The sequence below is a fragment of the Talpa europaea genome, assembly GCF_964194135.1.
Source record: "Talpa europaea genome assembly, chromosome: 7".
Classification (NCBI taxonomy): Eukaryota; Metazoa; Chordata; class Mammalia; order Eulipotyphla; family Talpidae; genus Talpa; species Talpa europaea.
This window is the reverse complement of record NC_140074.1, coordinates 68,741,875-68,754,974: the sequence shown is the minus strand read 5'-3', so window position 1 is coordinate 68,754,974 and position 13,100 is coordinate 68,741,875. Positions and strand designations below refer to the sequence as shown.

The window sequence follows — 13,100 nt, the reverse complement described above, 5'->3', positions numbered from 1 at the left end:
CTGAGTAACACATTGGCACATATTTAATGGCTTAATACAATGATATTTATTATCTCACAGTTTCTGTGGGTCAGGAATCTAGATGTGTCTTAGCTGGATATCCTTGTTCTTCTCATGCTATAGTCATTTCAAGTCTCAGCTGAAAACAGTCATATACAAGGTTACCCTTACTATTAAGGACCTTGTGAGGCCTCAGTTCCTCAGAAACAACTGACCAGAAGCTACTCTGAGTTTCTCACCATGTGAATCTCTCCATAGAGCATCTTACAACATGGCAGCAAGAGAAGAGATGGAGACCAAAAGAAAAAAAAAGATGTGTGTGTGTGTGTGTGTGTGTGTGTGTGAGAGAGAGAGAGAGAGAGACAAAAGTCACAACATTTTGTAACCTAATCATGGAAATAACATTCACCACTGTCACATTCTACTCATTAGAAGTAAGTCACTGGGTTCCATACTCAAAGGAAGGAATTATACAGATGTGAACACCTGGTGGTGGGATCATTGAGAATATTGCCCAATGTTAGCTACAATACCCATAAAAATCCTCCTTTGCTGGCTCTACCCTCTCCCCATATCTGGTCACCCCATTTGCCACTTCTTGTCTGCTCTTACGTTCCTTTCTCTGAACCCCTCCCCCCTTTCAGGTTTTCCCATGATGTATTATATATTCCCTACTCTCATTCACACTGCTCCTGCTTTTTCCTCCATGTGCATAATATCTTTTATTATTTGAACCACTTTTCCATTCATCTAAATCCCATGCAAATGTAAAAACGATAGTCCAGACATGACCTCCTTTGTGAAGCATTCCTTGGAGGCCTGAGAAGACTGTGCTCCTTCTTTTGCATCCTATAATCTCTTATTTACAATAGACTGGAAATGTCTTGACTTTCCTGCCAGACTGTGAGCTTCCTAAATACATAAGACTGTGAGGTATCTGTCCCCCTCCTCTAGACATCTTACTTTTCACGTAGTAGGTACCTGCAAAGGTTTATTAACTGCAACTGATTGACCTACAGTGTGCATAGTACTTTTCTTAAAATTTCAACTATTATCAGTTATAGACAGAGATTTCTTAAGAAAACACAAAGAAAACATAGACCATAATAAGCTCTGAGGCTTGGAACCAGCCTCCATTCCAAAAGTTTTTTTTTTTCAGACTCTGCTGTCTCTGCATCAGGGGTCAGACTGTACCACTGAATTACTAGGCATATTCCGGCCTGATTCCCACCCTGTTCTGCTTATTCTTGCTCTGTGCCCCTTGTTTCATTTGTCTCTCCCATCTTCTGGCAGGAGAGAGAGACCTTTTCATTGAACTCTCATTCCCAACATTTATCCAGACAGACCTACAGTCCTCTTGGCTAGTCTGTTTTTTCTCCAGGGACCCGAATCTTATAATTCAGGCAGGTCAAAGAGCTGGTTGTTCTAAGGGGAGCTTAATCTTTGGTAGGGACATAGGTCATTATTAAATAAAAAGTAACCCAAACCAAGAGCCTTTAAATTTTTGCTTGCATCCATTTTGCATGTTCCATGTTCATCATTCATGAACCTTTAATGATTTGCTTGTCCAGAATTTGTGAGGAAATACAGTTATACAACTATATTTCTTTTTTTTTAAATTTTATTGTTATATTCCCCATACAATTGCAGCCCCCCCATTCTGACCCCAATCCCTCCCCTCCCGCCCCCGCCCCCCTAAAAGTGTCTCTGGTACATAGTTTTTTGTTGATTTTGATTTTCACTTTCTTATAGTTATTTATTTTCCTGGTCCCTTATTTAAGTTTTCTAGATTACTGCTATGAGTGAGACCATCCGGTATTTTTCTTTTTCTTTTTGGATTATTTTGCTGAGCATGATCCCTTCCAGTGCCATCCATGTTGCTGCAAATTGCATGTGTTTATCTTTTTTGAATGCTGAGTAATATTCCATGGTATATATGTACCACATCTTCTTGATCCAGTCATCTATTTTTGGGCATTTGGGTTGTTTCCAAAGCTTAGCTATTGTAAACAGTGCTGCTATAAACATAGGGGTGCAGGTGTTCTTTGGAATTGATGTTTCTGTGTCCTTTGGGTAAATACCTAGGAGTGGAATTGCTGGATCATATGGAAGCTCTATGGTTAGTAGGTCCAGAAATCTCCACACAGCTTTCCACAGTGGTTGGACCAGTTTGCACTCCCACCAACAGTGTAGAAGAGTTCCTTTTTCTCCACACCCTCGCCAGCATTTGTTGTTGCTAGTTTTTTTAATATGTGCCATTCTCACTGGTGTAAGATGGTATCTCATGGTAGTTTTGATTTGCATTTCCCTGATGGCAAGTGATGTTGAACATTTTTTCATATGCCTGTTGGCCATTTGCATTTCCTCTTCAGAGAAGTTTCTTTTTAGCTCTTCTGCCCATTTTTTGACTGGATTATTTTCTTTGTTGTTGTTGAGTCTCATCAGCTCTTTGCAGATTTTTGTGATCAGTCCTTTATCATTAGTGTTGGGTGCAAAAATGTTCTCCCAGTTGGTGGGGTTTCTCTTTGTTTTTGTTATTGTCTCTTTTGCTGTGCAGAAGCTCTTTAATTTGATGTAGTCCCAGCTTATACAACTATATTTCACATTGGATTAATACCTGGCAATTTCCAAAGGTGTTTTCACCCCTCATGTTTCATGCAGTCTGTGCACAAGGAATAGGAAATAGATGATATTAATTGGATTTTATAGATAAGGGATTGTAGGTAGAGTCACATGCTCTGGCCAAGGCAGCATCACATACTTTGCAAGGGGTAGAGTGAGATCTTGAGTTGCATTCCCAAGTTCAGTGTTCTTTGGTCTTGATCTGTTCTAACACCTAAAGGGAAGAATGGCAATCCCACCTCCCCCAATACACACCCACAGTCATCTGAACATAGTTTAATTTCATCAAAACAGTAGCTGCCCAATCAGTACATGTTAATTTTTTTTTAATTAAACTGAGCTCTGGGCTAATTATTTGATTTTTAAATTCTCTTACAATAGATTTCAAGTTGCCTTGTGTCTTAGGTCTTATCCAAAGCCTTCCTCCTTCCTTCCTTCCTTTAATTAATTTGTTTATTTGCCTACCTAGCTAGAATTTTATGAATCCTGTAACATTTACCATCCACCTAAGAAAATTCTATCTCTGTGGCATTATTCACAATCTAGTAAGAGAAATGGATAAGCAACCAGACAGCAATGATAATGGGGAAAAAGGTCTTGTGATAGGTCTCAGAAATGAGTAATAAATCCCTATTACATTGGACATGATATTCTTGTAGACTTGAACATAACATAAAACCTTTATCATCATCATTATCTCAATTTATCACACTTTTTCCTCAGTCTCTCAACCCATAACCTACTAAATGTTATTTCTTATTTTTGTATCCCTGATGCTTTGCAAGTAACATGAGAAGATGACTGTGTCTAGCTGGTTTACCACAGTATCTGGGGCATGAGAATAGTGCTCCACAAATATCTGTTGGCTGTCAGCATTGAGAGCCCCAGTTCTGACTAACACTTGACAAATATTAAAAATAACTATAGTCACTCTCTCACCTAGATATGTCTGGATGGGACGGTTCCGTCAACTTTGTCTTGGGGACGGGTGTTAAGTTGAGCACTGTCACTCATATCTCCTGCCCAGGGAGTTTGCCCGTTGGAAGGTGAGGAACACAGCCATCGAGAGGAGAGACCTGGTCCGTCATCCAGTGCCCCTCATGCCAGAGTTTCAAAGGAGCATCCGTCTGCTTGGCAGGAGACCCACCACTCAGCAGTTCATCGATACCATCATCAAAAAGTACGGCACCCACCTCCTCATCTCTGCTACCTTGGGAGGTAGGTCAGCACTGCTGGGCCTAAGTCTTGTCATGACTTTGGGTCTGGGATGAGGAGAGGGTAGGATAAAAACCTTCTTTTGCATCTCTGCCATTGTACATCATTCCACAGCACAGATTGCCAAACACTAAGCCAAATATCAGGGCAGGCAATTTTGTTCTATGGGTCAGTCTAACTCCAGAGTTTACTGATTTTTGTGGAAATATGGTTTCACCTTGGAATTAGTGCAGTTCGTTGAGAATCCTTAATCTGATGAACATATTAGTTCATTTAGAATATAGTCTAATCTAGGGAGATAATTAAATTTCAGATGTTGTTTAGCAAATTGCCTTTGTTTATTTAAGTCTACTTTAGGGACTGATAGCTAGCTCGAGGTTATTATTTTGCAAATGGAGTATCATCATCTGTTTCTTACTTGAGCTTGGGGTAGGTTATTGGGGAAGCAGACTAGTTGTTTCACGCTGTTCAGCCTTGTTCATCCCTTCCCATTAAGTGCAATACATCTTAAAGGGAGTAAGGATAAGAAAAGAGGATAAAGGGAGGAAAGAAATGCAAAAAATTGGGAAATGGAAGAGCCGGGTGCATTTAGATGTTAATTGCCTGCAGTGACCATTTTATATCATGAGCTACAGTCCCCTGGGTGTCAGTTTGTTAGCACAATGACTGGGTCCACTGAATTTTGCAAAAGCCCCTCTGGTAGTAGAGCCCTGAGTGACCAGCTCAGAGAGCTGCTCAGTTGGATTTAGGTATGTCCATGCCAGCTGGCACATGTATAATGGATGGTGTATAATTATAATGGTCAATATCATGAAGAGGAGGGTAAGCACCATGTGTTGGAATGATTAGTGCAGACTTCATGGGGACGGTAGCTCGGCAGAAGTGGCCTGGCAGGAGGAAGGTAGCCAGGGTTCCAGGTTGCTCACACTGCACACATTCTGAAGAAGGCCAAATTAGTCATTTGATAATGTGGGGAATATGGGTGAAGTGATTGGTTGGATAAATTCGTTTATTCTTATAATATTACTGTAAGAGTATTTGCCCATAACAGTCTTTGTCCATTGTCTTTTGTCCTCAAAAACTGCAAATTACATGATACGATCTCATTTTATAGCTCAGAAAGCTTAAACTCAGAAAAGGTATAGCTAGTAAGTGACAAAACTATTTTTAACTTTGGGTTTTCTGTCCATGTCTGCATTTTTGGACCATACATCAGTCGCTTCTTACTAACTCACACACCCACCCACTGGAGCAAACAACCAACCCATTCTCAGTTCTCACTTGTTGCTAGTCAGATATAAAGTTAAATAGGACTTTGAATGCAAATCATTAGCATAAATTCTATTCTATTGTAAAGTGAAGTGAAACCACTTCTGTGTTGAGTGTGACATTAACCCTTACCCTTTCCTTTGAACTTCTTCCACCTCCCATTTCAATTGGAAAAAAAAAAATTCATCGTGGCCAAATCAGTTCTTCTATTTGAAACTGTATTTTGTCTGAGTCCTGGGAAATCCCAAATAGCAAAGACCCTTCTTTTGCAGTGAAATATATTTTTAATTTCTCCAAGGCAAGGTGGTGAATTATTCACAGAGCCTTGTTCCTCTCCTGTTTTTACAGCACAACATTTTAAAATATGCAAAGCTTTGGGTTGTGTTCCAGTGTTGGACAGCAAACCCTAAATGTTCCCTCAATCCTCACTGTTGAGGAGTGGAGAGAATGAGGGGGAAAGATTTACTGTTGACAGGCACAGGTAATCACCACTATACTAACGAGAACCAGCCATAAGATTTACTGTTGATTAAACACAATGCACCAGCACTGTACAAGGTATTTCTTACCTCATCATTTCATTCATTCATTCATAGAAAAATATTTCTTAGGAGCATCTTTGTGCAATGGGAGAGAAGGGAGGTGTTAAGTTGTATTAAATGAAGGACGCACACACTGGGGTTTGATAAGTGTAGTTCTAATCCAAACTCCTGACACTCACCAATTTCATGTCACCTTGGCAAGTTACTCAATCCTCTAAGCCTTAGTTTCCTCTTTTAGAAATAGAAATAATAATAGTTCTTCTCTCATGCATATTGCAAAGATCAAATAAAATGATGCATAAGACTGCTTAATACATTTGGCATCTATCTAATTATTTTGCTGCTATTGTCATTCTTCTTCTTACTATTATTATTATTATTATTATTACTATTCATGCTCTCATTTAGTGGGGCTGAGGAACTGAAGGGCTTGAGATAAAAGCCCATAACTTCTACTTAATAGATGGAGGCATTGAGAAATTTACTCTTTTGTCGGGATATTAGTTTTCCTGTCTAAATATAGGGAGGTGAAAATTTTATTCACTATAATTTTTCCTTAGGAGAACACCATGTTCATTTAGAAGACATACTTTGATAAGCAGTTCGAGGTGTCAGGTGAGCTCCTAAGGGCATACTCAAACAACAAAAGATGATCCTTAAAATGTCACATGTAGTACAATTAGATGCATTTGTTTGGCTCCTAAGCGAGAAGAAGGTGGAAAGGATTGAGGTCTATGGCAAAAGAGGAATTGGAACCAGTAGTAGGGCTGACATCCAAGACATATTCATGAAATCTCACATTTTTGTTGAAATTGGTTAAACTTAAAATTCTTAATATGAGAATTTTCTTTGAAGGGTATTGAAGGAAAAATTTTGGGACCTGGAATGGCACAGGGAGTAGAGGGACAACTATTTTCCCTAGGTCCTCTGAAGATCTTACTTTGGATCAAAGGAAACACCTTGGAGGCTGTGATTCTAAGTGATGTTAAACTTTCATGTGTGAATGGGATGCCTACTAGTGCTTGGAATGAAGTTAACCTATATGTGGACATACACACATAAGCAGTGCACACATGCCTATACACAGGACCCACAGATAGGGATGCAACCTGCACATACGTATCTGTGAGCTTGCACTTCATGCTGATATTCACAAGGTGCATGAATGTCTTCCTATGCATGAGGACTCATGTTGCTGTATTTGTGTAAATATTTAAATATTTGTATATGTATTCATAATTCCCACCTTGCACTATGGGACATCTCCCTTTGGCTAAGAGGAAGTCCAGGAATAAAGTCCCAGGGGCTTAAAAGGAAAGGATGAGGGATGTTTCAGAGGTTTAAAGTCCAGTCATCCCCACCCCAATTAGGAGGCAGTATCCTCTGTTGACTCCGAAGTTGAACCTGTCAGCTCGCACCTCATCTGCGAGTCTGAATCTCACTTTGGTCCTCTCTGAGGAAACTGCTGCAGAGAGTGAGGCAAAGTCCCCTGGAGGACAGAGAGACTGAGAGAAGGTCTACATGGGGTGAAGAGGCAATTTGCAGGAATGCCCAAATGGGAAAGCAACTCTAAACAGAACATTCTCTTAATAAACAAGAAATTAAGTCTTAATAGTACAGCAAGAAGCCCATTAACCCCTTTTGATCTAAAGTTTGCTTCTGCCAGTTCTCAATCCATAGGGAACTGGGCTTATTTCACCTTCTCTTTCTCAGGGCCCTTGTGGAGTTTGAGCTGACACTTGGAATATCCATTTCCTCTGCCTCTTGATCCTAATTTCTAGCATTTTCACTTATTTACTCATCTGCCTCTCTACTTATCTGTTCATCTATCCATTCAATCATCTATCTCTCCTTCTGTCCATCCATCCATCCTCCATCCATGAAATGACAACTGAACATCTGCTCTTCATCTGACCTTGGAGAAGCATCAGGAACATTACAAAGAAGAATCAGATAGATGCTTACTTTCCCAGGCCATCTACATCCCTAGAATCCAAAATATAGTATATATAGTCATTTTTTATTTCAGACTTATTCAGGTCACTGTTAAATGCAAAGGATGGACTAGCATGTCCTCCTGCATAACTAGTGAAAGTTTCGTGGGAAAGTACATCCGAGTGTTTTAATCTGAATTCAACTCAAATCTAGGCATGTGGGACCCAGAGATTAATTTTAATGATGAAACTTCCTATGGGGGAAATTCAGTCTTAGTTAAGGCAGCTATGTCAATCGATAGACACTGTAGAGTTGGGTAACTTCCACATTTATTCTTTCACCCACAAATCTCTTGGTCATTTGCCAAGCATGTGACACATGCTTGTATTATGCTAAGCAAAAACACCGAAATGATGAAAGACCCTATGTAGCCTCTGATTTTACATAGTTTCTCCTCTAGTGAAGCAAACAGCTATATAATCTATCAGTAGGAAATGTGATAGGTGATGCATTGGAGAAATAAACGGGACTGGGAAGACATGAAATTCTTAATCTAGTTTAAGAGTAGGAAATCAGGGGAGGCCTCCTAGAGGAGGTGTTGTCTTAGGTGAGACCTGAGGGACAAGTAGAAGTCAGGAGAAAAACAGAGCCCCAACGATGAGAGAAAATAGGAGATATTTGTGTGGGATAGAGAATATCTACAGTGAGGTCAAGAGTGTGGCTGGTGAGACTTGATCTCACCAGGGCCTCATGTCCCACATTATCAATAGGGTTGCAGGCACCATTTTCCTGCCTACATTCTACCCTCTCTACCATGGCTATTCATCCAGTATATGACCCCTGATGTCTGTGTCTCCAGAGACCACCATTGACCAATACAAGTATAACATGAGCCACAAGGATGAGTCAGATATGCCACTTCAAATTTTCTCATAAGCATTAAGAAAAATGGGAGAATCAGTGTAACTATATTCTATTTAACATAATATGGCCAAAATATTATTTCGATATGTGATCAATAAAATAAGCAACTCATGAGCTATTTTACATTTTTTAACATTTCCCAGATAGAGGAAACCTGCCATATAGTCTATACCTACAGCGCATCTCGATTTGGACAAGCAATATTTCAAATGCCCAGAAGACACACGTGGCCAGTGGCTTCCCTGTAGGAAGGCATCTGTGTCACCACTCTGTGACTCTACAGTGGGGACAGCATCCCTTCCATATGTCACTCTGGTGTCTGCCAAGTACTCAGCATAGATAAAATGCTCAGTGGGTGCTGAGCTGAATGGATGAGTGGGAGAATGATAGGGGAAAGGTGATGAAATGCCTTTGAGTTGAGGGTGTTTGGGGTAAGCTCACTAGCAAGGGTCTGGGGAGTGTGCAGAGGATGCCAGCTCAAGGGCAGAGAGGGGAGAGTAAGAGAAAGTGACACTTGAATTGAGACCACTTGAATTGAGAATGCTGGGTAGGATTTCAGCAGTCAGGCATCTGGAGGAGGGAGAGCTAGAATGGCATTCCAAGCAGAAGGAAAAGGAGTCTGAGGAAAGCCTGGAAGGACAATTGACAAAAATGAGTGATGGAGGCCGAAGAAGTGGTTTGTTGAAACATGGAGGGGGAAAAGGGCTAAACAGCAAACTGGAGGCTGAAGGAGAATATGGAGGGGCAATGGTCTGTGTCCCAGAACAGTCCTGGAGGGATCTGAGGCAGAGGAACTGACCTGAGGGTGAGGACTGGGCCCACTTCCTAAGGTAACCCCTGTCCCTTGGAAAGAAAATTGGTTCTTCCCTTCAACTCACTAAGTCCTCAGCACTCTAAAGAAATTTCACTTGTCTTAGATATCAGACTTTTGTCCTCAGAAGGCATAATAGTGTTTGTGCTCTGAATACCCTATTACAGTGGATTGATTAGGTGGAAGAATAAAACTCACACAACTGACGCTATTTTACATGATCGGATAATGGTAGTTACTGTGTGCCAGGCAAGGTTCAGGTACTTCATGTAATTAACTCCTTTAATCCTATGCCCGCCTGATGAGGTAAGTATAGTTAGTATCCCCAGTTTTACACGTGAAGAAACTGAGACATGGAGAAGGTTAGTACTTTGCCCATACAGCAGCCTCAAGGGCAGGCCATCTAGTCACAGAGACGACCTCTCACCGCTGCTCCTAACCATCTGTGGTTGCCACAGTAAACCAGACACTGACACAAGGACGTTACATGTTTTGATTATTTTTCTTAATAACTCTATGGAATTGGTGCTATTCCTTCCCCAATTTGTTAATAAATAAGCTACAGATCAGAGAAGTCAAGAAACAACCCCATGTTCACAATTGCTGGATGAAACCAGGTGTATAATAATGAGACCTGTTTAGTAGACATACCTGGAGCTTCCTTTCTGCAGATCTGGAAAAACATCTTGTTATCCAAAATAAAAGGTACCAAAGCTAGTTAGTCTCATTGTTAGTAATCCATGCATGTATCTCTACGGAAAATCTTATGAAGTAAAAATCAATCTCTCTCTCCCTCTCTCTCCTCTCTCCCTTTCCCTCCTCCCCCTCCCTCTAAATTTCTTGTCATCCTTTTTCTCCCCCAAATGTCACTTCACCACTGTATTCTCAGGACCTCAGTGCCTGCTACGTAGTGGTTTTTAAGAAGTGTTTTTTAAATGCATGAAAAGAAATGGTGAATTTACTACCTACTCACTACCTACTGTATGCCAAGCACTGGGCTCTGTAGGAAGGATAAAGCAGTGACTAATATAGACAGTGCAGAACTCACAGTATAGTTTCCTTTATATTTAGGCACATAGCTTTTCCTGTCTGTCTTTATCTGTTGCCTAATTATCTGTCTGTCACCTCTTATCTGTCTATCTATGTACCTATTCTCTGTACTTACATACATGCAAACATATGTATATCTCTCCTTCTGTCTGTCTAGGAGGGTTAGCAGAAGGGGAAAGAGAGGCAGAGAGGGAGGGAGGGAGGAGAGTGATGAGAGGAGAACAAGGAGAATGTATAAGATGATAAGGAAACAAAGGAAGAGGAAAGAGGAATGTGACTGGAACACCATTTTGCAGAAGAGACTGGGCTCAAGGAGAGGAGGTGAGTGGCATTAGAGTTGATGCTGGTGAAACTGAGCACTGTTTAGTAGGAGCTGGACTTGAAGTCTAAGGGTGTTTCCATGACCCTTGTCCAAAATGCACTCGGCACTGTCAGCCACCTCTGGGCTGTTTCTCCTTCACTGAACTCTATTTTCAGTGGCAGGAGGGAGTTTGGACAGTAGGTCTGAGGCTGTTTGCAGCATCCAGGCCTTGGAGACCTTCTTCCACCACAAAGCTCGATAAGCTACCTGAGCTTCCTTCCTCTTCCATGCAGGGGAGGAAGCCTTGACCATGTACATGGACAAAAGCCACCTGGACAGGAAGTCAGGGAACGCCACTCAAAGCGTCGAAGCTCTGCACCAGCTCGCGTCATCCTACTTTGTCGACCGCGATGGCACCATGAGGAGACTCCACGAGATCCAGATATCAACTGGGGCAATCAAGGTAGGCTTGGGGTGGTGGTGGCTGCCAGGCCCTCAGATAACAGCACTGCTGCTCAGTGTTCTGAAAGTCGAGGGGTAGTTACAAGCCTGGGGCTCACATGGGTCACAGCACCCTCTCCCCACCTCCCTGGGCAAAGCTGTCAAGTGTCTGAAATATCATGATTACTGTCATTCAAGCCACCCGAGGTGTTGATTTGCTGGTACAGTCCTGGCTGTGGTCATGGCCCTATTGTCAACATCCTCATGTTCCCTCTTAGTTTACCTGCGTGAATGGTTTTCAGGCTTCCCAAAAATTTACAGAGCCCAATTACTGATGCTTAGCTCAGTCCTTTTTTAATGTCTGTTTTTGAATCCTCCCCTTTCCCATTTTACAGATGGGAAAACTGAGGTCCAAAGGTTAAAGACTTTGCTCAGGGTACACAGCTAGAGAGTCACTTAACAAACCAGCGGGCAGCAAATATTTTATGTGAAGGGCCAGTCTTATGTTAGGTTTGGCAGGTCATAAGGTTTCTGATGCCACAAGTCAGCTTTGCTACTAGAGCACACAATCAGCCACAGACAATGTGAAGACAGCGGCCTGGCTGTGTTATTCACAATAACAAGTCTGTATTCTCCTCTGCCCACCGAGGTCCAAGAGGCCCATCCCTGAAGACAGAAATTCTACACCATAGCCAGAGTCATTTGGGGTGTGGGGCACTTGAGATGTTCCTCTTCAGGAGTTAAGTTTACAAGTTTATTTCATTTTACTTAATGTCTATATCAAAGCCACATTGGAAAGAGTAGCTGTAGATTTTCACTTCAGTGCCTTAGAACACAGATACTTAGGGGGGAAAAAAACAACAATCCAGAATCCACTTTATATGCAATATATTCAGGGATTACCTTTATAAAGAGAATGAGGGGAGCATTTTTGATATAAAGGATTAGTTCTTCTGAGGGTTTCAAGTCAGATATTTTTGCATCTCAAATTTTCTGAAACCACATTATACCTGCATTTTACTTCTCAAGCTTCAGTCCAATTTCTTCTGAATAAAATGCAGACCTAGTCTCTTATTAAGACTTTCATATATTTTCAGGGCAGAAGGATGGGGTAGAAGCAGTGCTGGGGGAGACTTGGGCAGATAAGTCAGAAATGAACCAAGTCAAGAGAAAAATATGTAAGGGAGGAGGGAGATAAGAAGGTGAGAAATGCATCAGATCCACAAACAAAGACCCAGCTTATCCGAGAAGAATCACCTACATTATTGGGATTATGTTGTTAGGGAACCAGACCCAGAGAGATGGGCCTTTATGAAGCCATCACAGTCGGAGTGAAGCGAAGACCTGGTTTCATTATCACCCACTGGTCCTCTTCCCCCCTGCCATGGGATGTGAAATTGAGATATTGAAGCTCTGTCAGAAGATAATCCTCTTTTGTGCTCCTGGAAGGGCAGCCAACCTCCTTATGAGGACTTTCTTAGAGAAATTGCACAGATGACATTCAAGAACCCATTTTACAGTGATGCTGTCGTCTACACTCAATCTGGGACTGGGATTTTTCTTGCTATTTTTTGACTCTACCTCCAGGCACAGCTGACTAGACTGGTCTCTCTGCCAGCTTTGTTTAAGACTGGCAGCTGGGCCAGGTGGGGGAGTTTTACCCAGGGCTTTCCTTTTCCAATTTGTCTTTAGCAAAGTGAATTAGTAACTTTGACCCTCATTTATTAATATGTTATTGTTTTATACAAAAAAATAATAAATTGTTTTAAAAACAAAGCATCATATTCAGCCACTTATATACCATGTCTAAAGTCCTAAATGCACTTCAAAAAATATAATATTTTATGTTGTAAAGTGGGCAATGGTGTTATTAGCATTTTGGAGGTGAGGAAGTTGAGACCTTGAATGGGAAAGTTACTGATCTGAGACATCAGAGCAAGAAAAATTCAGAGCTGGCAATTGGAGATTCCTGTGATCACTTCCCAAATCA

The 13,100-nt window shown here is 41.3% G+C and overlaps 1 protein-coding gene across 1 annotated transcript in view; it reads left to right on the top strand.

Annotated features, from left to right (window-relative positions):
- The window catches only part of BRINP1 (BMP/retinoic acid inducible neural specific 1), a gene marked incomplete at both ends in the record, with an annotated part of 120,607 nt that overhangs the window by 55,878 nt on the left and 51,629 nt on the right, over window positions 1-13,100 (top strand). Inside the window, 2 exons of the mRNA XM_084238183.1 lie at window positions 3,650-3,840; window positions 10,963-11,132. Of these exons, the coding sequence (XP_084094309.1) occupies window positions 3,650-3,840; window positions 10,963-11,132 (361 nt within the window). The remainder of the gene's footprint in view (window positions 1-3,649; window positions 3,841-10,962; window positions 11,133-13,100) is intronic.